This window comes from Falco punctatus, assembly GCF_963210335.1.
Source record: "Falco punctatus genome assembly, chromosome: 8".
Classification (NCBI taxonomy): Eukaryota; Metazoa; Chordata; class Aves; order Falconiformes; family Falconidae; genus Falco; species Falco punctatus.
The window spans coordinates 7,217,263-7,238,858 of NC_137588.1; the positions used below are offsets into that span (position 1 = coordinate 7,217,263).

The window sequence follows — 21,596 nt, forward strand, 5'->3', positions numbered from 1 at the left end:
TCAAGTAGATGCTTTACAATACTGCCACTGCCTTCAGGTACGGAGAAGCCATTTTACTTTGATAAGCAAAGAGCCTCTGCTTCAAAATTTAGTGAAGGTCTTACCCTTAACCACATATAGGTAAGGAACATCAGAACAGTACCATCTGGTATTCATGGCCTTGCAGAGAACTACATGTCTCTTAAGTGGCTCCTTTTACCACAAACTTGCTGAAACCTGTACAGTCACTCACAGGTTTCAGACTGATTTTAAGGATTTGGATTAAAATTTTGGGTTTGACTAAAAGCCCTCAGCTCAATCATAGACAATCAGGTCATACAATTCCTTTCACAAACTGATAAAGCTCACCTCCTGCAGAAGACACCTGCAAAGCCTCCATCTTGTAGGTCAACCCATTCACTTTGTCTTCTGCATTCTCTCCATGCTTCCTATGACTTGAAGACTTGAACCACCAGATAGGTATTTTCAAAAAACCCTGAGAAATGAACAGAAAGTACCAGGTAGGTTTTGGTTCCAGTGCAGACAATGAAAAATTTCACCTTCATCTCAGGAAGAAGGAAAAGACATGATCGAACCTGAGCTTTTGTAAAGGCACCGGCATTCATCACTGCTGCTGTAAGCTCTTATCCTGCCTTATTTGTCTGAGGACGAATGTATTAAAAATACCTTGTTTCCCCTTATGAAGCTTTATTCACCATGGACTTGCTAAGATCCATTTATATACATGCACATAACCACTGAGGGAACTCAGGGTGGTGAGACCCTGGAGAAGTTGTGGATGCCCCATCCCTGGAAGAGTTCAAGGTCAGGTTGACCTGATCTAGTGAAAGATCAGAACTGTGCTCTTCAAAGGTCGCTTCCAACACAAACCATCCCATGACACTGCTTGAGGTTTGTTAGCAAAAGAATCCTTCCATTTGTATAACCATCCTAAGGGGCACTGTCAGGTTCAGAATCACTTTTTATCCGTACCTTAAAGCATTGCCTCTAAGATCTCGCTATTGCAACTGAGAATTACAGAGTACGTCTATGCATATGTACGTGACAAGAGAGTCTCCCAGTAGGGCCCTCCATTTTCAAACAACATCCTCAGTACAATGCTAAACTGAAGGCAAACACTTACGTTCCTCCATTTTTATGATTCTGTGAGGAAGCAGTAGTAGCAGTATAAGACTTGTGCCTTCACAAGAACCCTGCATGCCAGAAATACCAATTTCCTCCAGAACTTAAGACACTTCTAGGGAAGGAGCTGCAATGGGCAAGCCTTTTACCCCAGAAGTTGAAAGAATAATAAATATGGACAGATTCATAATATTCTAAATGTTGACTGAAATAAAAAAAGCTTTAAAACCACAAAAAGCACTGTACATTATGGCAAACCAAATTTCTTCCGACATAAGTATTTTAAACTAAAGAGGAAGAGGAAAAAACCCAACAACAAACTACTATCATATTCACGTCTCCAGACACCATCAACCAAGTAAAGAACACGATCTCTCTCCTTTTACCTTTGGTGGAAGCTTTCCTTCAGTTATAACCAAAGTATCTCCTCTGCAAACATTAAGTTCCTTCAGAGTGGCATTCTGTAGGAAGAAAAAGCACAGTACACTTGTAAGTCTTCGTGGTTTTGTGCTTTGTTTCCTAAAGTATATGTTGGTGGGGGTTTTAAGCCATGCATGCCAAAGGTCCAATGTGTTTTGCTTTCCCACCAAAGAGCAAAGAAATATTCATTTAATACCCACTGATTGAAGACAGCTTTGCACACAGCTACGGCACCTACAGGAGTCCTTCCAGAGCATCCTGATGAGCTGTGTATTTCCTTTGCACCTCCTCATCCCACCAACCAACATGCCTCTTTGTAGATGAATCTTTAATGCATGGTAAGCCTATATTTTAGAAAAAACTATGTGCACATGGCTTAATCCTAGTCAATGAAAGTAAGAGGCAAGTGCACAAGATTTTTATTTTAACCATAGGTATCCCACACTGCCTTCATACAGCGCTGTGAAAGTAAACCAGCAAGTGTACTAGTGGAGCACGCACAAAACCACCGCGCGTTTACTTTAATGCGGCTCTCTTCAGGAGAAGTTTCTAAAGAAAAACAGATTTATTTTTATAATTAAACTACAGCACAATTGAAGTCAAAAATAGGATCCTCTTACTTCCTGACTTAATGCTTCCCCTGCTTCATAGCACCAGTCAATCCTTCTCAAGTGCCAGTTGTCACCTACCAAAAACCAAAAACATACACATGGAAAACTAAAACAGCCAACAACACTGTTTTGAAAAAAACATAACAAAACTCTTACTAAACATTAAAGGGTTCTTTGGCTTGTGGGGTTTTTTTTGTTTGTTTGTGGTTTGTTGTTGTTGTTTTCTTTTCAGACACTACACTGATAAACTAAAGCACCATCCTTCATGTCCTTCCCCAGACCCTAGAAACACTACTGTTTGGAAATAGTCTTCTCTTACTTGTATAAATGTCTCTACCTCACACACCCAATTAATTCCCCTGGTTTAAGAGGAAAGCAAAGGAATTCCCATGTCAATTTACAAGTTGAATCAAGGACAGGCTCGTTAAAATGAAAACAATACTATAAGGAAAAATCCAACTTCCCCTCCTCAACTGTCTACCAGGAGACTTCCTGCTAGAGAAAAAAAATGAAAAGATGGTACACTCCAGAAACAATACTTGTAGATTTAGCACCTAAAGCATACTAGGTACAGAAGGAACAAACACAAATGGACATTCTAATCTGACCAAAATAACTGATGAAAACACACTTTAATCTTTTCAAAGTACAAAATTTGCCTTTCATAACTAACATAACCCAAGCCCAGAAGGAATCTGTGGGGAAAAAAAATACCTTGCAGTCTTTTTTTAACAACAAGAATATCAAAATCTGCTGCAGTCTGACATTTATTTGAATGAAAGCAGTCAGATCACGAATCTCTACATATGGCCAAATTCAGTTCAAAAATTGTTAGTATAAGAGAAATAAAACCAGAACCATCGTTTCTTGCCAGTAAAACTACACGATAGGTAAATGGAAAAATTTAAGTTGATTTCAAGACATTAACTACTTCAACTCATACATACACGTACATAAGAGCACAATATTTAATTCTCATTTGGGCTATTCAATGTATATTCTGATAATAATGTCTTTCAGGTGAACTTCTATGTTTCTTGAAGCATGGCTGAATTTGCAGCCATCACACAACTGTAACACATTCAGTGTTCAATGAATGTTTAGAGCAATAGCTGGAAAACAACATCACTCCAACTCTCTTCTCCTCCCTTCCTCCCTATCAGCATCAATGGAAAGAGATGTTCAGCCAGGAAATTCACCTGTCATGCTAATGCCATCTGTATCTCCTCCTTAATCCTCATGTAAAAGCTTAGTAAGGAGTAACTGCTACCACTCAGATTCCCAAATAATGGCCAAACTGTGATCTCATTTTAAATAACTTGGTTTTGCAAAAGCAACCAGAAGTTATTTTTTTACAGTTAATCTCATGCAGTGGTTCCCACTACAACAGAAAATCTTTTCAAAGCAGCCAAACATCTGCACATGCACAAATAGTCTAGGAACTGTGGATTTTGCCATATTTTGATTAAACAGAAAGCTTGAAACTGATTTTCAAGAACAACTGCACAGCCAGCTTTTATTAGAGCAAGACTGTCAAGTTTGTAATTCTTTCCCCTCTTCACATTACAATGACACATAGATTACTGCAACAAACTTAAAACTTAAGTTTAGGGTAGCAAGAACTGTCTTGGAAATCCGGAATATTTTTTTTTAAATAAAAAATCAACATTAAATTACAATACAATGCAACTGACCTGATAATCCAGATTTTTCCAGCATTAAATTTAGACACTAAAAAAGAAACATATGGTGAGACTTGTCTCAACACATTGGTTGGGTAATAAGAAGTTTTCAGCAAATCTACACTACTATTTTCTAACATAAAGACTGAGTGACAGAAAATCTGCACTGTCAGTTTTTTGCTTTACTTGAGCAAATTCTGTCCCAGAGTTTGAAGATGCACCTTAGAGAAATCAAACCTGCAAATTCAACACTTTGCAGCCACTACTCGTCAGTATTTGCTCTCTATGCCAGAAGTCTGGATCAGCAGTACTGAGAACTGCTTCTTTTATTCTGTGCACAGTTCTGACTTCTCTCACTCTAGTTTTGTGCATTCTGAGTATGATGAACTACAAGAGAAGTGTGGCAGGTTCTGCCACAATTGCATATCATTCTGAGGACTGCTATATATAAAAGGAGTGCCTAGCCATGCATAAAGCAGTCAGGCTATGTTAATTCTTGGGAAAAAGCAAAGATGTTTCTTTACTACTTGGTGAAAGTTCGAGGCATTCTTCCTGCTGGCCTTTTGGAGTTGCCTTTGCCTCTGTGTCTCTTGGTGACCTGAAGTGACGTATGGGTATAAGGCAGAGTTCTCCAGGAGCAGCAGACCTGACCCAGGCAAGAGAAAAGCTTTTAAAAGCAGCTAGACTTACCTCTTTGACAGAGGCAGTCTCTTCCACAACTATCTCCATCTCGGGGCTTGCATTCTGGTCACTCCCAACAATAAAATACAGGAAGAGCTAAAAATGCAAGTTAAGCTATCAGAACACATTTAAATACGGAAATACTGTGAAATAACACTCCCTACTGCACACATATACCACCTATTGCAAGCCTGCCATCAGTCAAACAGCGCTGAAACTCCTTTGAGCAAACAAACAATCTAAGCAGTACAAACAGAAGCACATGCAACTGGGTTATGGCCATCAGTAGGTCTTCATTAACCATCTGTACATGTCTGCTGCAAAGGAGAGATAAAACCTGCTAGCACTCTGATCTTTAGAAATATACAACTTTCTCATGCATATTTACAACTTTATATATATGCAGATAATGAGCAATATCCCCTTTCCTTAACTTTATGCTTTTTACAGAAGTATAGGCACATCAGAGCGCAAAGTTGGACAACCACAAACAGACAAATGATTTACCATTAGTCAAATGAGCTATATTAACTGGTCACATATATGCTCTTTGCCTTCTGCAACACAGATGAATGGTGTAAGCCTTCATGCCAATATGTATAATTCAGCACCACAACTTTTTTTTTCCCCCATCCCACTTACAACCATTACAAGAAGAAAAAGAGTACTACATGAAATACTAGGAAATGTAAACAAAGCATAGAAGCAGCACAGGACTCTTCTTCAGTCACAGCATGACTGTACCTGAGTGGAAGTTGGAGCTTTCCCATGACATAGCCCAAGCAAGCTCCCCATTTTCAGTTCTGCTTCCTTGACAGTATAATCCTCAGGCACTTCAGGGAGAACAAAAACATGGAGAACATCATAAGCTGCTGCTTCCTCAAAATATCCATTCTATTATGCTGCTCTTTAGAGTAAGATAAAAATGTTCAGAGACATTTGGAGAACTTCACTTCCACAGTGCTGACATCAGCTCTGTAAGCCTCCTATGACGAAAGCAAAGCAACATTTGTATAAAGGTGATATGGAGAAATAGTGTGAAACAGGGACGATGGACATCAATTGTGATTGTATATGTCTGCTCAGGAATGTGGGTATGGTGACTAGTCATGGGTGCGGTGTCTGGTCACATAGGCACACAGCTCTGAGGAGACAACTACAGTTTTGAGGAGACGCCTGCCCTTCTTCCTCTAACAAAGGGGCTATTTATAAAAAGGATGAGAAAAGGATGAGAGACATTTCTATGTTATCTAGAGGAAGGGAGTGCTAAGTCTTCTTGCTGGAGAAGTTCAGATGGTCACAAGGACATGAATCACCTACAAACCTGCAAGACCACCACATTCCAGGAAAAGGACTGATAAGCTAATTAACATACGAAGCGAGAGTAAGCGGGTTTAGGAAACGAATATGTATAGGTGTTAATTGAATATTCATTTGTTTTATTGTATAAGTGTGAGATGGTTCATCACTTCGGGCATGCACGCTTGTGGAAGAGCGATCCCCCATGCGTCTGCACGCAATAAACATACCTACTTTATAACTTTTGAGTTATAGAGTCTAATTCCGTACGTCACAAGGTTCTTCCCCACCATCTATTGAATATGGGGCGACAAAAGAATTTTCTAGGTTGTCTGGACCAAACCCCTGCTTAAAGGGGAACCGGCTCTGAAACAGTATCAGTTCAACCTGGGCTTTTTCCAGTCAAGCTCTGAATACCTCCATGGATGGGTATCTCCCAGCCTCCCAGTGCTCACTGTTTATTGTTTGACCACTGCCAATGTGAATTCCACCACCACCCCTGTCCGAGCAGCTGCAGTTTCCTTTGCTGAAATTCATGTCTGCTGCCTCTGATCCTTTCCACGTGCTTCTCTGATAAGCATCTGGCTCTGCTTTAACATGGAACTATAGAAAAGGAGTTAAAGATGGCAATTAGCCCTCCTCCTCCTTCTCCCTCCAAGCCTCTTCAGGCTGGAAGAACCCAGCTTCCCTCCTCTTTCATATGTTCCAGCTCTAAAACCATCCTAACTGCTCTCCTCCAGACTGGCTCTAGTTTGTAAGGGCTTCTTTCTCCTGCTGGGGATCCTCCAAATTTGACACAATGCTCCAGATATTCTCTGACAAGCATCGAATGGAGGGGAATTAATCTCTCCTTCACTTCCTGGCCATGTTTTATTAATGCAATATATTAGCAAAATAGCAAAGACACAGAAAGCACTTCCCAGCAAGTACAAAGCTGATAGACTCAGTTTCTCACCACCGCCCCCAACAATGGCAAAAGCAAAACTGGAGGTCCTTTTCTGCTAAACACTGCCCATCAGGAGCACAGTTGTACAGTGACAGGTGCTATCACATGTTCATCTAAATCAAAGAGCAGACTACGGCATGAACATGTTCCCCCAGTCTTAAGGAAGCAGAAATCCACAGGTTATTCAGTGTGATTCATACACCACAAACACAAGCTGCCTTCTCACAGTAAATGGGAACCTAATGGTGCTTCCCCCATCACCACAAGACTCAAGTTTGCTGCCAAAGCTGTTCTAAAATTCAACCTTGTGCATCAATACTCTTGACAAATAGATTTAATCCATTTTGTTTCAGGAAATGTAAGTTAGACTGCTTCCTGTAACATCTAGAAGGTTGGAATAATATTTAATAAATTTACAGAGCAAAGAGATCATTTAGAGACACTTCCATTTACAAAATCAGAGTCACAGAACAGTTTGGGATGGAAGGGACCTTCAAGACCATCCAGTTCCAACCCCCCCGCCACGGGCAGGGACACCTTCCACCTGCCCAGGTTGCTCCAAGCCCCGTCCAACCTGGCCTTGAACACTGCCAGGGATGGGGCAGCCACAGCTGCTCTGGGCAACCTGGGCCAGTGTTTACCACCCTCACAGTACAGAACTTCCCAGTATCTAAACTTACCCTCTCTCAGTATAAAGCTATTCCCCTCTGTCCTGTCGCTGCAGGCCCTACTAAAAAGTCTGTCCCCATCTTTCTTAGAGACCCCTTCAGGCCCCGGCAGGCTGCCGTAAGGTCTCCCCGGAGCCGTCTCATCCCCAGGCTGAACAACCCCAGCTCCCAGCCCGCCCTCACAGGAGAGCGGCTCCAGCCCTCTGATGGTCGTCGTGGCCTCCTCTGGACCCGCTCCAACAGGTCCATGGACCTTCTTATGCTGGGGGCCCCAGGGCTGAATGCAGCGCTGCTTGGGGGGGCTCTTACTAGAGCAGAGCAGAAACATGTCCCTCAACCTGCTGGCCATGCTCTTTCTAATGTAACCCAGGATACAGCTGGCTTTCTGGGCTAAAAGCACACATCATTAGGCCCTGTTGAGCTTAATAAATAACTATGGGAAACAGAGTTTTCTGTTAATTCCCACAGTCTTGAAGCATATGGCCAGTGGTCAATAAACAGCAGGGATGCTAATCAGTTTTGCTCATTAGTGATGCAAGTAATAAAACCAAGCTGAACATTTAAGTCCAACTGCTAGCTTTGTATCAATACTGTTAATGAACAGTAAAACTGGGGGAAAAAACAAGACACATGCACGCACACCTGCTTCAGTTAAGTCCGGAAATCAGTGAAGTTGTGTGTGTACTGCTCCCAGCGAAAGACAAAGGGAAGCTTAAAGTCTCCCAATTGAACTACTTACAGAACAATGATTAAATAAATAAATTTACCTGGAGACAGAAGTTTCCCATTTCTGCTAACAGGTCTAAGACAGCTGTCATTTGCTGTAACAAAAAGGGCAAGAAAGAAAGACAGACATATTAAATAATTCAACTAAGAAGAAATCTGGCTCAGAAGTTTAGACAGATAACATATTTAAGATGAATGCCAATGGGTTTGTCTTTGAGGCCTTCCTCTGGAGGTACTACATCAAAAGTACGTTGGAGAAAGATTCCTCCTGGAGACCTCATGAGCAGTCTTTTTTTTTAATGTTTTCAGTGAAAGATTACCTTCTCTTTGAAACCAGCTGTTAGCCACAATCAGTAAAATACTATAAAACTGATCAGGTGCTTCCAAAGGTAAAGGCATCAACAACAGACTTAAAGAAAGAAAACTGGAGTGTCTTAAAGGAATAAGGTTTCAAAGAAAAAAGTAATTCTGAGTGTAATACTTCAATAAGGCAACAAGATTATTCTTTACTAAAACAGACACTGAAAAATAAGAGCTTCATAGAATTTTTTAATCAAGACTTACACCAATTTATTTTTTTAAGCTAGGAAAAATAATCATTTTATTCAAAACTGGATCAATTTTAAGTCCTTTGCACCCTCTTTCTTTAAAGAAAAAAGAAACAAAACAGCAATGGATTTGCCATTTTAAATAGATTGATGCAAAAAGCAGGATGCCAGCCAGTACATTCTAACATTATCAGATCTAAAAGTAAAGCAACTGAACACTTACCTAGCTCCTCCTCTAACTGAAGCTCCCGTATTGCTTTCCTTTTGATATCTGACATCACCTAAAAGAAAGCAATATTAACACCTCTAATACAGAATGCTAGTAACACACCTGCTGTTCAAACGCCAGGTCCACAAAAGGCAGCCCTCACTTGAAATGCATCCTAGTTACGTTCTTACTCCTGTTCACACTACCCACAGTTGAGAAAACTTTTAACATTATCATACCAAATATGTGTAATACATGTACTGTTATCATAACATATGAGAAGCCCACCCCTTGGGAAAAAACAGCATTTTTTCCTATCCTAGGCTGAAAGCAAGAAATAATACTTTCCTCCTCTTTTAGCTTTTGCTTACTGACAGCCTCACCAAACATACATTTACAGGATGGTCCAAAACCAAAATTTTTTCACACAAATAAATCAGTGCAGTCTATATTGGTGTAAAGTGACCCACATTACAATCTTATTACACAGCAAAGTATCCCAGTAATGGTAACTCTGAGTTGCACGCCATTTTCATCACAGGACAACTTCAGCCCTGAGGTTATATCAGCTCCTTATTAATTGGCCCGACTATGCTAGCCAAGCTTTTCAGGGCAACAGCCTGTATCATATTCACGAACAATCACACTCCTTACTGTTTCAATAGTGGCAGTAATTTTAACAGGTTTCTCTTCATCTTCCGTCCTGCAGAAGTTTTTAACTTGGAGCCAGCTAATGTCATATGTAAAAGCAGTCAAATTGCCACTTGACACATTCACAAAGCTGTAAAAACAGACAATGCAAAGATGGTCAATGAAAAGTACACATTGTCTGGGCTACATTACTGAACAGCAAAGTTCAAATAAACCGTTAATGCTTAAGTCATTAATAGCAATGGCATGTCAGCAGGGTAAGAGTCAGACGCCTCATGCAGCATCCAGGCAGCTGGTTACTGAAAAAAACCAGTGAAAACCGTGTGTTGGTAATGGCCTTTCAATGGGACTTAGAATCTGAAGTGCCTTCAGAAGCTCAAGTCACTTTCTGAGGTTGGGCTTAAGGCTTCTGGAAAAAATACTGTGAAAGCATACCTAGTCATAAATAAAAGGTTGAGATTTTCTTTGTCTTTCTGCTACCGTATACAAATACAGAAAGGTCTTTGTGAAGAGCCTTCTCACTGTTCGATTTAATCTCAATTTTCCAGTACTGTTTCAACTGGGAAGTCAGAATTTATGTAACAAGCACATATACACGTCTCTGAAGATAGGAATCTAATCTAAAGGCTATGCACTGGGAAGTGAAATAAGACCAGAAATTTGACCCTGGCAACTTTAGATTTAACTGGGAGATTCAGCAGAGTTCCAGACTCTTCTGATACTGCTCTCTTCTCTCATCCCACCAAGTCCCTCGGAGAACCACACAATTCAAACCTCAGAAGTTCAGGCCACACCAAAGATGTGCCACCACATTAGAAGCAAGTTGTTCTCACAAGGTTTTCCCTTTACAAATGTAAAGTCAAAGGATATGACTGCATCTGCACTTTAAGAGCAAAGAAAAACCTAATGCTTGTTAAGTACCTGATCTCCAAACCTTAAGATTACTATATCATGAATTAAAAAGCTCAAAGTGACAATTAGTTAAATGAACATATATACAGCCACCGTAATTTTAACTGAACAGATTTTGCCAAAACTGCTTTTTTTGTTTAATTATATTTGTAATCAAATTGTTACCTCTGGTCATGGCTGTCTAAGATTAGTACTGAGCATCCATCTGTCAGACCAACACTTTTGACTGTTTCTTTCATATCCTCTTCATGAAAAACTTCCCAGTTCTTGGCTTCTTTATCTGGTCCTGAGCTGTTCTTTAGAATGATTCCTCCTGACGGTGCTAAAGCTCTGTGCAGATCACCCAGTTTTGTGCTGCATGAAAAGACGTGCTGTGATTCTGTGAAATGCTGGCCCTTCCCTCCTTCATTATACTCCGCTAAACGAAGAACGTTTACAACCACAGGCTCATGATCAGGGCCTGTCATCACCTTTGTACCACCAACCTGAAGTAAGGAATGCAAAATTTATGCAGTGATGATCAATAAAACACAGAAGGGACTAGACAGCAATGACAACAATAAAAATGAGACAAAAAGATGGACCCTCCCTCCTTATTAAACCACCTTTGACCAAACACCTAATGAACAAAATAGAGTAACTCAAATATGTTGGGAAGAGAAAACATAATGCTAAGGTCTGTTCCAAGTCTGCAGGTATAGTAAATACCTGCAAAAAGGTAACAGTAGCTGAGAAACCAGTGTACACGATGTCAGATTAAATTCAATTAAGAACAGAGGAATTTAATATCTTGAGGGGCTAAAGAACCACACAAAGTTGTGACTCAGGTAGATCACAAGAATTATATTTTAAAACGTGGCCTTTCTTATATTCAACTTAAGAATATAGTTCCCTGAAGACAATGCAATCACGCAGGAAGCTGGAGTACTGAATACTATACCAAAAGTACAACCAAGACAAGAACAACAGTTACTAGATGCTCTCTTCTGGTTTTATGTTGGAGCGTTTATGGGGTTTTTTTTGATAAATCAGAAAGAAAATGCATACTTTTGCAACAAAGATCTTTAAAAAATAGGGTTTTTTTTTTCATTGCAAAGATGGAATAAAATGCTGTGTTACATAACCACTGAGGCAAGCTTCTGACAGTTAAGAAGAAACCTTACTATTAAAAGGAAGATGCAAGACTAGAAAAGGAGCATAGTATTTCAGGGAGACCATGCACAGAAGTAGTCACTGACAGGTCCAGCTTTAAATGTGAAATGATTCGCTACGGGGCTTAAGTTCTTGTTAATGCATTACTATTAACCAACCTCCTTCCAAAAAGCACCAGATGTTTTCAGAACATACTCCAGTGTAACTGGCATTGGGTACCTACAGGCACCTATCAATCTGACCATACTGCATTCTGCATAGTTTAATTCTGTTTATAATTTTGTCAAGCAGCACACTGTACATCACTCAAAATATATTGACAAGCTGTCAAAACACAGTATCCTACATGAGGCTGAAGAGGTCTCCCTAAAGTCAACATTGGTGTGTCAGCAGCACATCTGCAGAACGGACTGACATTTCCAAAAAGATGTCTGGAGATCAAGCCTTATCTCTTCAGAATTAAGAAGGAGAGAAGGTATTGGGTTCTTTTACCTCTTTCCCATTCCACACAAAGATGTCTGTTCCATCAGCCAGCCCAACACCATCCAGGGTCAGCTCATCTCCTAAAAAGGAGCATATCATCAAGTTCTTGCTCACACCAAAACAGAGAAGCAGGTCAGCTGGTAAACTGAAATATGTTGGCACATTCTACTCTGGCTCAAGCATACCATTACAAAAGCTGCTGTGTGGTCAGCATTTATGGTGGGTAAGCTAGGGTTCACTCATGTAGCAAGAGCAACTCAAGTGGGTACACACCCCAACAGCACTCTGAGTAAAGAAGGCACAAAGGTTTCAACTTCCTTTCCCATGCAAACCAAGGCCCAAGTTACCACTGGGCAAAGCTGCTTGGTCAGGAGTATCTACATGAGGTTTAGCAGTGAATCAACGGATCTAAAATAAAAAGGTTGGATTTAATAAACAAGTTACATACCATACATTCCAAGCCCATTCTCTGAAATACTAATGCCCATGCTGCAGTTTCTTTTGCCTTCCTACCATAAATCAGATTCAGATTTTTTTTTAAAGTCATTGTCATTTAAAGAACTGCACTAGCACGTGGAAGAATATTTACAGCAATTATGAGTGCCTCTGTATCCTCATGTCAGCAGCCATGGGAAGTTGGGTTATGTTCTGTTAGAAACCCCATTTTCTGAAACAGGCCACAAAGGCTATAAAATTTTAAAATAGCTGAATAGGTTTTTGGAGACCAACACTTAGAATTGCATAACGATGCAAAGCTGGAGACAGAATTCATGATTTTAAGATACAAACGTATTCTCCATGTAAGCATTTTCCTTTACAAAATTCCTACTTCAGCTTAAGTCTAACCTGCATTTTTCTTTGATGTCACCCTGGCTTCTCTCTTGCATCCTCTCCTCTACCTAGTAGGTAAATACTATGAAAACATTCATAAGCAGATCCAGGTCAAAATACAGACTAATATATTTTTGTCAGCAAATGTATTTAACTTGCTTAAGATCTGCAGTCTTAGTGCACTTCACAACAAAGATTACATATAAAAGTTTCAACACCCTTCATTTCACTAACAAGAGTGTCCTAAATAACAGGAGTGGACTTGCATAGAAGTTTGAGTTTGAAGACTGTTTGGTAATACATGTCTCCAAGATGTTTTACCTACGAAATTCTCAGTGTCTGCAGTAAATACAACATATAAATAACATGGAAGCCTCATATGTAGCAGTCTTACCATCAAGTATCTGGTAAAGATGCAATCCTGCTGGTAAAGGCTTGGCAATACTGAGAATCATGTCTCCTTCCCAAGATTCCAACATCTATTTGGAAAATGAAAAAAAAAAACAAAACCAAAAAAATCCAAAATATATAAAACACCAGCAAGCAATAACTCTGCTGAAAGCTATTACAGCCTGGCTACCAAGCTCACTTGGTAACACTTAAGAAGTCACATCTATTTATTTCAACAAGGCTAGTAATGAAGGAAACTGTCAAGGATTTAGGATCTGGCCTTTCAGACTAGTCAACAGATAGTCAAAAATAGCTTCAGCTGGACACAAACCAGCAATTGTGAGGTACAGGAAAAGCAAACACTAAGTCATCTTTCACTTAGATATCTATGAAAAAGCATTTTACAAACTGTCACATTCCTTTAACATAGCAGAGAATAAATGCAAAGATACCACATCCAATAGTTAAGCTAAATGTTCATTTTAATTAGTTTTCTTTTTTCTTAAACTACCCTGTTTCCTTTTAAGGCCAGCCAGCTCCTTGAAAAGACAAAGACAAAACTGTCACAAACTGGAATGTTAAGAACAAGCCTGGAGTTCTGCAAAGCGTCAATCCATGTACATGGTGCCCAAATATAAATAATAAGCTTATGAGAACTTTACAGTCTACATAATTGAAGTTACACGGCTTTTTCAATACTTTGAGAACAGACCTGAAACCAGTGTTTCCTTCTATGTATACCCGTATAGTTTTTAGCCCCCTAAAATGACATTTACTGTTGAAAATTCCTCATTGAGATAAAAATCGTGGCATAAATAAATTTGTAAGTGTTATGTTTGTTATGAAGTGTTTGAGTTCATTTAATATAGGAAATACCTGGAATACCGATTGTCGAAGGTCTCCCAGTGTTTTTCTTCTATCAATAGTCAAATCCACAACACTCTCTTTCCAAGTAAGTGAAGGATGCAAAGCCCCATTGTGAAATTTGTAACATGAGCTCAAATGGAGATGTAAATCAATGCCGTTGTTTGCCGAGTCACATTCCACTCTTTGAAAAAATAACACAATAATAAACCAATGAATTTAACACTGACAAATGGCTAGCTTATCTCAGAGATGCGGCTGTGCAGTTGTCCTGGAACAGATACCCTCGTGGCTAAATTCACCATCACATTCCCTGCTCCATCAAGGAGTACGCAAAGATGACAGTGATTTACACGTTGCACAATGCAGAGCTAGTACAGATATGCTCCACATAAGTACTATAACACCAAGTGCCATGTTTCTACACCTTGCTTCTGACTTTCTAAACACAAACTTCATCTTTGGTGATGTAGAGACTTTAGATTTTCAGACTGTGTTCCAGATCAGTACTCCACTGAAATGCAGAGACAGAAAAAACTGCAGGGAAACTGAGACAGGACAGACACAGCCATGCCTTCCTCCTTTATACCTGTATTCAGTTCTATTAGCTAAATGTAGCAGCAAGTATGCCTTTGAAAAAAGATAAAGGAATGAAATTTACACAGTACAGAAATACCACACAAGACTGGGTGTCTCGTGTGTGTCTGTATTTTGGTAACTTAACTGCGATTCAGGCATATCAGCAGTTCTGTATGTTCCTCAACAGAAGGAAAAGTTTCAACCAACCTGAATACCACTAGCTCTTTCCTCCATGTTTCTGGCAAAGGATACCATTTATCTGTTGTTTCACAGTAAAGCAAGTCACTCCCCCTTCTCCCAACTGAGAACTCCCTCTATAAACATAATTAAGAGAAGGTATTCCATTCTCCTTCCAGAATGGCACTGAATTTTCACACAAAAATGGTACAATTTAAAACTCTACGTTTCCCTTGAAATTCTGCAGAACACCTAGTTATGCCGCTAACAGGGAAGCGGGGAACCAGTAGAAGGCAGAATATGGACATACAAGTTGTATTCCTCGATTAATCTCTATGACATTGAATCATTTTAGTATCTGGCTCTACTCAATGAGTTTCTTTCATTTTAAATCACTTCGGAGATCTGCAGATTAAGAATGCTGTTTAAGAGATTGGTACAGTTACATTAATATACCTCTTTTTTTGCAGCTCAGTATTAGCAGCATTCATTTCATTCAGAAGGTGTTCAGGAATTTGGTACCTTGGATTTCCTCGTGCTGCAACAAATAATATAGGCTAGTTTGGCCTCAGCTGCTTAAAATGTGTTTTGGCAAACAAGAAAAGTGATCAAGATGAGACATTACAGTACGGTAAGCATTGAAAATTCAGAGCAGTAATGTTGCATCCTTTTGTAATAGAGAAAATTAAACTACAAGCTGATATAAAGAATAAACAAGTGCTTTTACTTCTTCCCATCAATCTTTCCATAAGGGAAACTGATACATGAATGCCATTAGTAACTTGTATTTGTTTCAGTAGATGTTCTGCTAGTATTTGTGAAGCATACTAGAAAAAAAGTTAGTGTCAGCTATGATCAGTTAACTGGTCACTACCTCCTCGGAGGTAACCTCTTTGTATCTTCAGTTAACCCTTTTTTCAAATGATCACTAGAAAGAAAACTGTATCTTCAGTTCTTGAAAGGACAGAAAGGCCCAACAGCCTTTGCCCTCCAGAAAACAAACTGCCAATGAAGGAAGCCCCCAGAAAACCAAGATGAGTTTTGTGTACCTTCAGGTGGTCTTTTTAACTGAGATTTTCGATAAAACAGCATGTAGGCACTCTCTTTACCCTGAAACTGTTTCTCAATATCCTTCTCCTTGATCGGCTGGACTTTTGAATCATTCAGATCAAACCAATGGTGACCAGCAGAACTGTCCCTTAGCCTTGTAGGTTTTTTTTCTGCTTTCCACTGGACATCATTCTTCTGAATGCGGCTTTGGAGATCTTGTCCTTGAGAATCTGACATAAACAGGAGCTTCTGTTTTTCCTTCAGACCAACCTTATTTTCGTCAGGACTGAAATGAAATATCTGAGGATGATTCTGCAAATACTAAAAGGAAAGCAAGAACAAGATGAAGATACCCAGTTTTAAATACAGCAGCCTGCACTAGCTACTTCACATGATACATCATCAAATTGATACACAAACCCCAGCGCCTCAAACTTGGTTTTGTGATGCTTCCTCAATGTATTTTAGACAGAAAAATGTAGTCTCTTTCTACCACCTTACCTGTCTGATCTTTTATATACTGTTGCTGGCTTTGTTTCTTACGTAACTTCAAACTAACACGCAAGAAATGGCAGAAGAATTGTTTAGCATAGATGCATCACGAAGTACTAAATCAGACTAACTTTTGAATTTCAAGGATTGCTTGAGACACTGAAATCATTTCAAAACACTTCTTACAAGCGCATACTCTCCCTGGAAAGGCAGCACAGGGAGTGACACTACAGGCAATCAAAAACCTCTGCTTTATCAGACACACAGTACCATCCCAACTGATCTAGCCCTCCGACATCAGTACTTTCTGCTCCCTAGTCCCTGCAGAAGTCCTCCCTTCTGTATTTACCAGAGAGGGATCTCAAACTCAAGCTGGTCTGCTGAACTGTATCTCACCCAAATTAACGCTGCCTGATGTGTCATCTGAAGAACTTGACACCTACTCACTCAATTTCACATAGTTTATCTACGTCCTCTCCTTTCACGTTATCTGCATACTTCAAACAAGCTTTGTGTCCAATTTACATAACAAAATCGTGGCTCTTCAGGGATGCGGAGCATGTGTGGACAACAACCAAGCTCCAAACTCCCCACAAAACTAGAAAAAACAGCCCACCCCCTGAAAAAAAGCCCCAAACAAACCCTCAAAAATATGAATTTGTTTTAATCATAATGTAAAAAACTCATTTGCTACTTCAAAAATCATAAAACAATTTACATTTATTTCAATAAAGCAAGTCCTGCACTGATCAACTGCTTTTGGTATAGATACAGCACTTGTGAAAAGTCTGCTTTAGTAATATTTACAATAGCACTCAAACTTTGCAATGGTTAATATTGGGTTGCTCGCAACTTGTTTCTATCCCTTCTCTGTCAAAGTCAAAGCATCTACCTCCACAGAAGACTCACATCCAGATTTCACAAGTACATTTAATTAACTATTATGAAAACTGCATTGTTAGCTCGATACAAGAAACAGTCAAAACACTGATTCTTCCACATATTTGTAACGCAAATGCTAAAGTATTTTCCTTAAAGCATTAGATACAGTGAACAATAGGACAAACAAAATTTTAGTGGAAGTATTCATTTTATGGACATGCCCTAATCAACTGAAAAGTGGCACACATTTTCAAAGCTTCATTTCTGTTATGATTGTGAAGAGGTACTGTATTTCCTCTAATTCTCATCACCGCTTTCATGTTCAAGTGATAGTAGTGCTGTTGCAGCTTCATCCGCAGATACAAGGTTCAGTAGGTAAGATTAATTTTTTTATAGGTCAACCATATAGATAGAGAAAAAAGATACAAGCTTTCAGGCAGACAATCCCTTGAGAATCTTGTTCATGCTCCCTAGTCTACTAATTTATCTTACAAACCTCTCTTACACATATTGCGTCTTGCTAGTCCAAGGGCCAGTATTTTCAATTACCATCCTAATAATGACTATTCAGTAGGAATATACATGTAAAGTTATCAGTAGAAAAACCAAACTAACATACATGCATATTACCTTTCGTAATGCTCCATATTGTTTTCGGTATTTCTTATTCCAGGACACCCCTTTTTTCTCTAATAATCTCTGCCCCAATTGATCCACGGGAATTTGTTTAGATTCTTCCTACAGATAAATTAAAAACTGGAATAATGAAGGCTGCAAAAGTCAAGGGATCAACACAACGAAGCCAATTCTGAAGCGTTCAAATCATTCTTGTTTGTTAATAATCCAATGTAACATCACCTTTTGTAACAGCTTCAGTATGCAACTTAAATACTCAAAAGGGGCCCTTTTTGGTATGAAGAGCCACTATTAGTATTACAGTCAGTTAAATTAGAAGTTTTATATGCTTCACAGTAAGTCTAGAAGAGTTCTGTACACTTAAACCTGCCCACCCTTGCATAGACCAAACCCTTTTTCTGTGTTCCCTGATATCAAAATCAAAGCAATAAACTCCTTACATACCATACCTCTGAAAAAATCCCTTTTAAGACTGCCAATGGATTTTCTATTTCTTCAGCATTTTCAGTTTCTCTTAAAGGCTTATCTTCAATCAGTCTGTCCTCTTCCTGTGTAAGAAAAATAAGACTCACAAATACTGTTTCACACACAACTAGTAGGTTTTGTTTATAGTCTGTACCAACATTAGCATGCATAATTTAGAAGTGTGAAGAAAGTTCTGATTAGCTGCCTCTACCACCTGCTACAGACCGTATATTGTCGTACAGAATATCCTTTTAAAAACAAAAAAAACCCAAAAAAGGCGTTTGCATTATTTACAAACAGCCAGAGTTATTCACTAAAATGACTGTGCTAGTCTTGACCAAAGGTATTAATTCATTTGGGAAAGAAAAAGTGAACCCAGTAATGTGAGATAGTTCAACAGATCAGAAAGCTAAAATTTGCTACAAAATCTTCCTAGAGATCACACCTCATTGAGAACTCTCTTTTTCCACTGTGTAAGAGTCCAAACACCCCACTAAAATATTAATTGGTTTAGATGTACATTTTCATCCACTAGTTCTCAGCACTTTTATGAAAAATGAGATATATCAAGCAAGGAAGAAACACCTTTAGGACTTACTTGTAATTGCCAGTTTCCTAATTCATCCACATCTCTGATATAAACATGATAGTGTCCTCCATAGCAGCCACCTTTATGTATAATAACAGAGAAGAGCTCATACATGTACTCTGAATCATCCATTTCAGTCTTTGAAAAGAAAAACAATAATAGTAACAATAACATATATCAGTAAATCTTTCACACAAGGACAGTTTTACCCCATCAGCTTAGCTTCAGATACTTCTCAGTGAGCATTTGCACATGCAGAGATTGAAATGGTTTTCAGGGCTGGGGAACACAAGGTACAGACCAACACAAACCATGGACCAACGCATGGGCTTTTAAGCCACCTTTTCAGCGTGATTCTGAACAATACTGGAAACTCAAAAATTAAAATAATGAAATATTGATGCGAATAATAGAACAGCTCAAACCGTTCATAACCAGGTTTATTTCGTTTAAAAGACTAGAGAACAAACAAGCAACACATTTATATACATAAACCAACTGAAAAAAGCTGCTTCAAATGCAAACACTGAGAAATTTTGAAGTTTACTTTGCAACATTTCAATAAGAAAAATGTCTTTTTCAGTAACAGTACCTCTATTAAATGTATTCTTTATATATTTTAAAGATCAAAAATTGTCATCAAGCAATGGTTTAGCTCAGTTTACAATCAATATACATATACGTGAATACAAAGACAGATTCCTAAGAAAAATTAAATAACTACAGGCACATAAAACATATACAGCTAAATTTATAAATTATGTTATCAGACAATGACAATACAAATATAAATTTTAGTTTCCAGGTGATAATCTTCCTTTAAAGGAGCCATCAGATTAAGTTTTACATAATTATTACACCTTCTACCCCCATGTAGCTACGAGGTATTTCCCACTCAGTTAAAAGTGGAAACAAACTGGAATTCCAGAAATTTGGATTTAGGGACAGAGGAGAACACGCTATGTTTCTTGAATACCTTTCCCTGACAAAATGCAAAATAAAAGATAACTTGTCCTTGAGATATCTGTTCTCTGCTGATTACATAGAAAATTTAACAAATTCAACAGTACAAACCTGCTCACAAAAAGGCCTCAGATTTATCTGGATGGGGAATGTATAGCAGCTTGTTTCCTTGTACCGTTCACACTTCTCAAAATCAAAGTTAAATCTCAGAAGAGAAATAGTGAGAAAGGGCGGCAACTTCCGCAGTTTAGCAGACTGTAAAATGATTTAAAAAAACTGTAAGCACAACCATTATAACAGAATAGTGTTTCCACCTTGCTACGGTCAACTTATTTTCCAACAAAGCTTCGTTACAACGAGGCAGACATGACCAGTGTCTCCATTTTTAAAACTTCTTCCTTAATTCTCATTTTCCCTACCAACTACACATCCAAAAAGCAATCAAGATCCTTCCCTTCTGTTAAGCCCTACATCTTCCCTGAACAGAGATCACCAGTCCCACAATTTACCCCGCTATAGAAAATGAAGGACATTGCTGAAATTGTAGCCAGTAATAAATTACATTTCCACAGCCCACATTCTTTGACAGAGGATTTTCTTGAATTTCATACTAAGAAGCACCTGCTTCAAACCCCCTGTGTTTACATATAAAGTCAAGACTATACAGCATCTTCCCAGCAATTTTGCTCCTGTCCCCTTGCACAGCACCTGCCACCAACAGTCCCAACACAGACCCTGGGAGCCCAGAGAAAAAATATAAATGCTCAATTGCTGCTGCTGAACAGCAGGCGCTGCAGAAAGGTGACAAAGCTTCATGGTAGCTTCACCATTCCCAGACGAACAACAATAGGGTGCTCAGCATCTGGCGCAGGCACCAAAGCCACCCAAAAAAACCCCACCAACAGCTACAAATGAAGCTCAAACTATAAATGTAGTCTACACGCTTGCTTTTGCTGTTAGGAAAAGCCCTGCTGAGGCTGGGGCTACTACTCTTCTGGCCCCATCCCGACCATCTCCTCCAAACACAGTATTTGTACATCACCTGAGGTTTATTCCAACGACCTTTGAGGAGCCTTCCAGTTCTCTAGGGTTGTGTGACCCCAAGTATAGGTTAGGGCCCATACAGGCACAGTGTTTTCAAATGCAGAAATCAGAAATTATACTATCTGTAACATTGTAACTAGTTCTGACAGGTGTATGTTGTCCAGAAAAACAGATTACTCCCACAGTGTATTTTGCAGACTGTTGCTGAGTGACTGTCGGGCTGCCTCCAAATGGAGAAAATGGTCTGAAAAATGTCACCAGAATATACCACAATGGCACCTTGCTTAAAATCTGCCAGGCTGCTTGAAGAAAAGGGCTGTGACCAAGATCTGTGGGCTACAGTAAACGAGCATGATGCTGTGCCATTTGAGTGGCATGGGGTAGGTGTATCCTGGAAGACCCTACAGCCAGCCACAGAACAACCAAGCAAGAGTTAAAGTCTCCTCGTTTATACAGGAGGGGACCTTCAAGGCAGGAAAAACAACATAATCCATTTTAGTAAGGAAGAATATTAATCAAGATTGA

At 39.2% G+C, this 21,596-nt stretch overlaps 1 protein-coding gene across 10 annotated transcripts in view; it reads right to left on the reverse strand.

Moving 5' to 3' along the window:
• USP40 (ubiquitin specific peptidase 40) overlaps positions 1-21,596 on the reverse strand; it is a 38,503-nt gene that overhangs the window by 7,319 nt on the left and 9,588 nt on the right. For 7 of the 10 annotated variants that reach the window (XM_080400667.1, XM_080400665.1, XM_080400669.1 and 4 more), the window contains 19 exons: positions 20,139-20,282; positions 19,074-19,202; positions 18,460-18,558; positions 18,005-18,112; positions 16,000-16,321; positions 15,407-15,488; positions 14,207-14,378; positions 13,335-13,419; positions 12,119-12,189; positions 10,640-10,959; positions 9,566-9,692; positions 8,927-8,984; positions 8,197-8,250; positions 5,261-5,349; positions 4,526-4,612; positions 3,848-3,884; positions 2,163-2,227; positions 1,509-1,583; positions 349-475 (listed from right to left, as the gene is read on the reverse strand). In XM_080400667.1, the coding sequence (XP_080256793.1) occupies positions 349-475; positions 1,509-1,583; positions 2,163-2,227; positions 3,848-3,884; positions 4,526-4,612; positions 5,261-5,349; positions 8,197-8,250; positions 8,927-8,984; positions 9,566-9,692; positions 10,640-10,959; positions 12,119-12,189; positions 13,335-13,419; positions 14,207-14,378; positions 15,407-15,488; positions 16,000-16,321; positions 18,005-18,112; positions 18,460-18,558; positions 19,074-19,202; positions 20,139-20,282 (2,251 nt within the window). The other 3 variants (XR_013930235.1, XM_080400668.1, XM_080400666.1) reach the window with 3 other exon arrangements.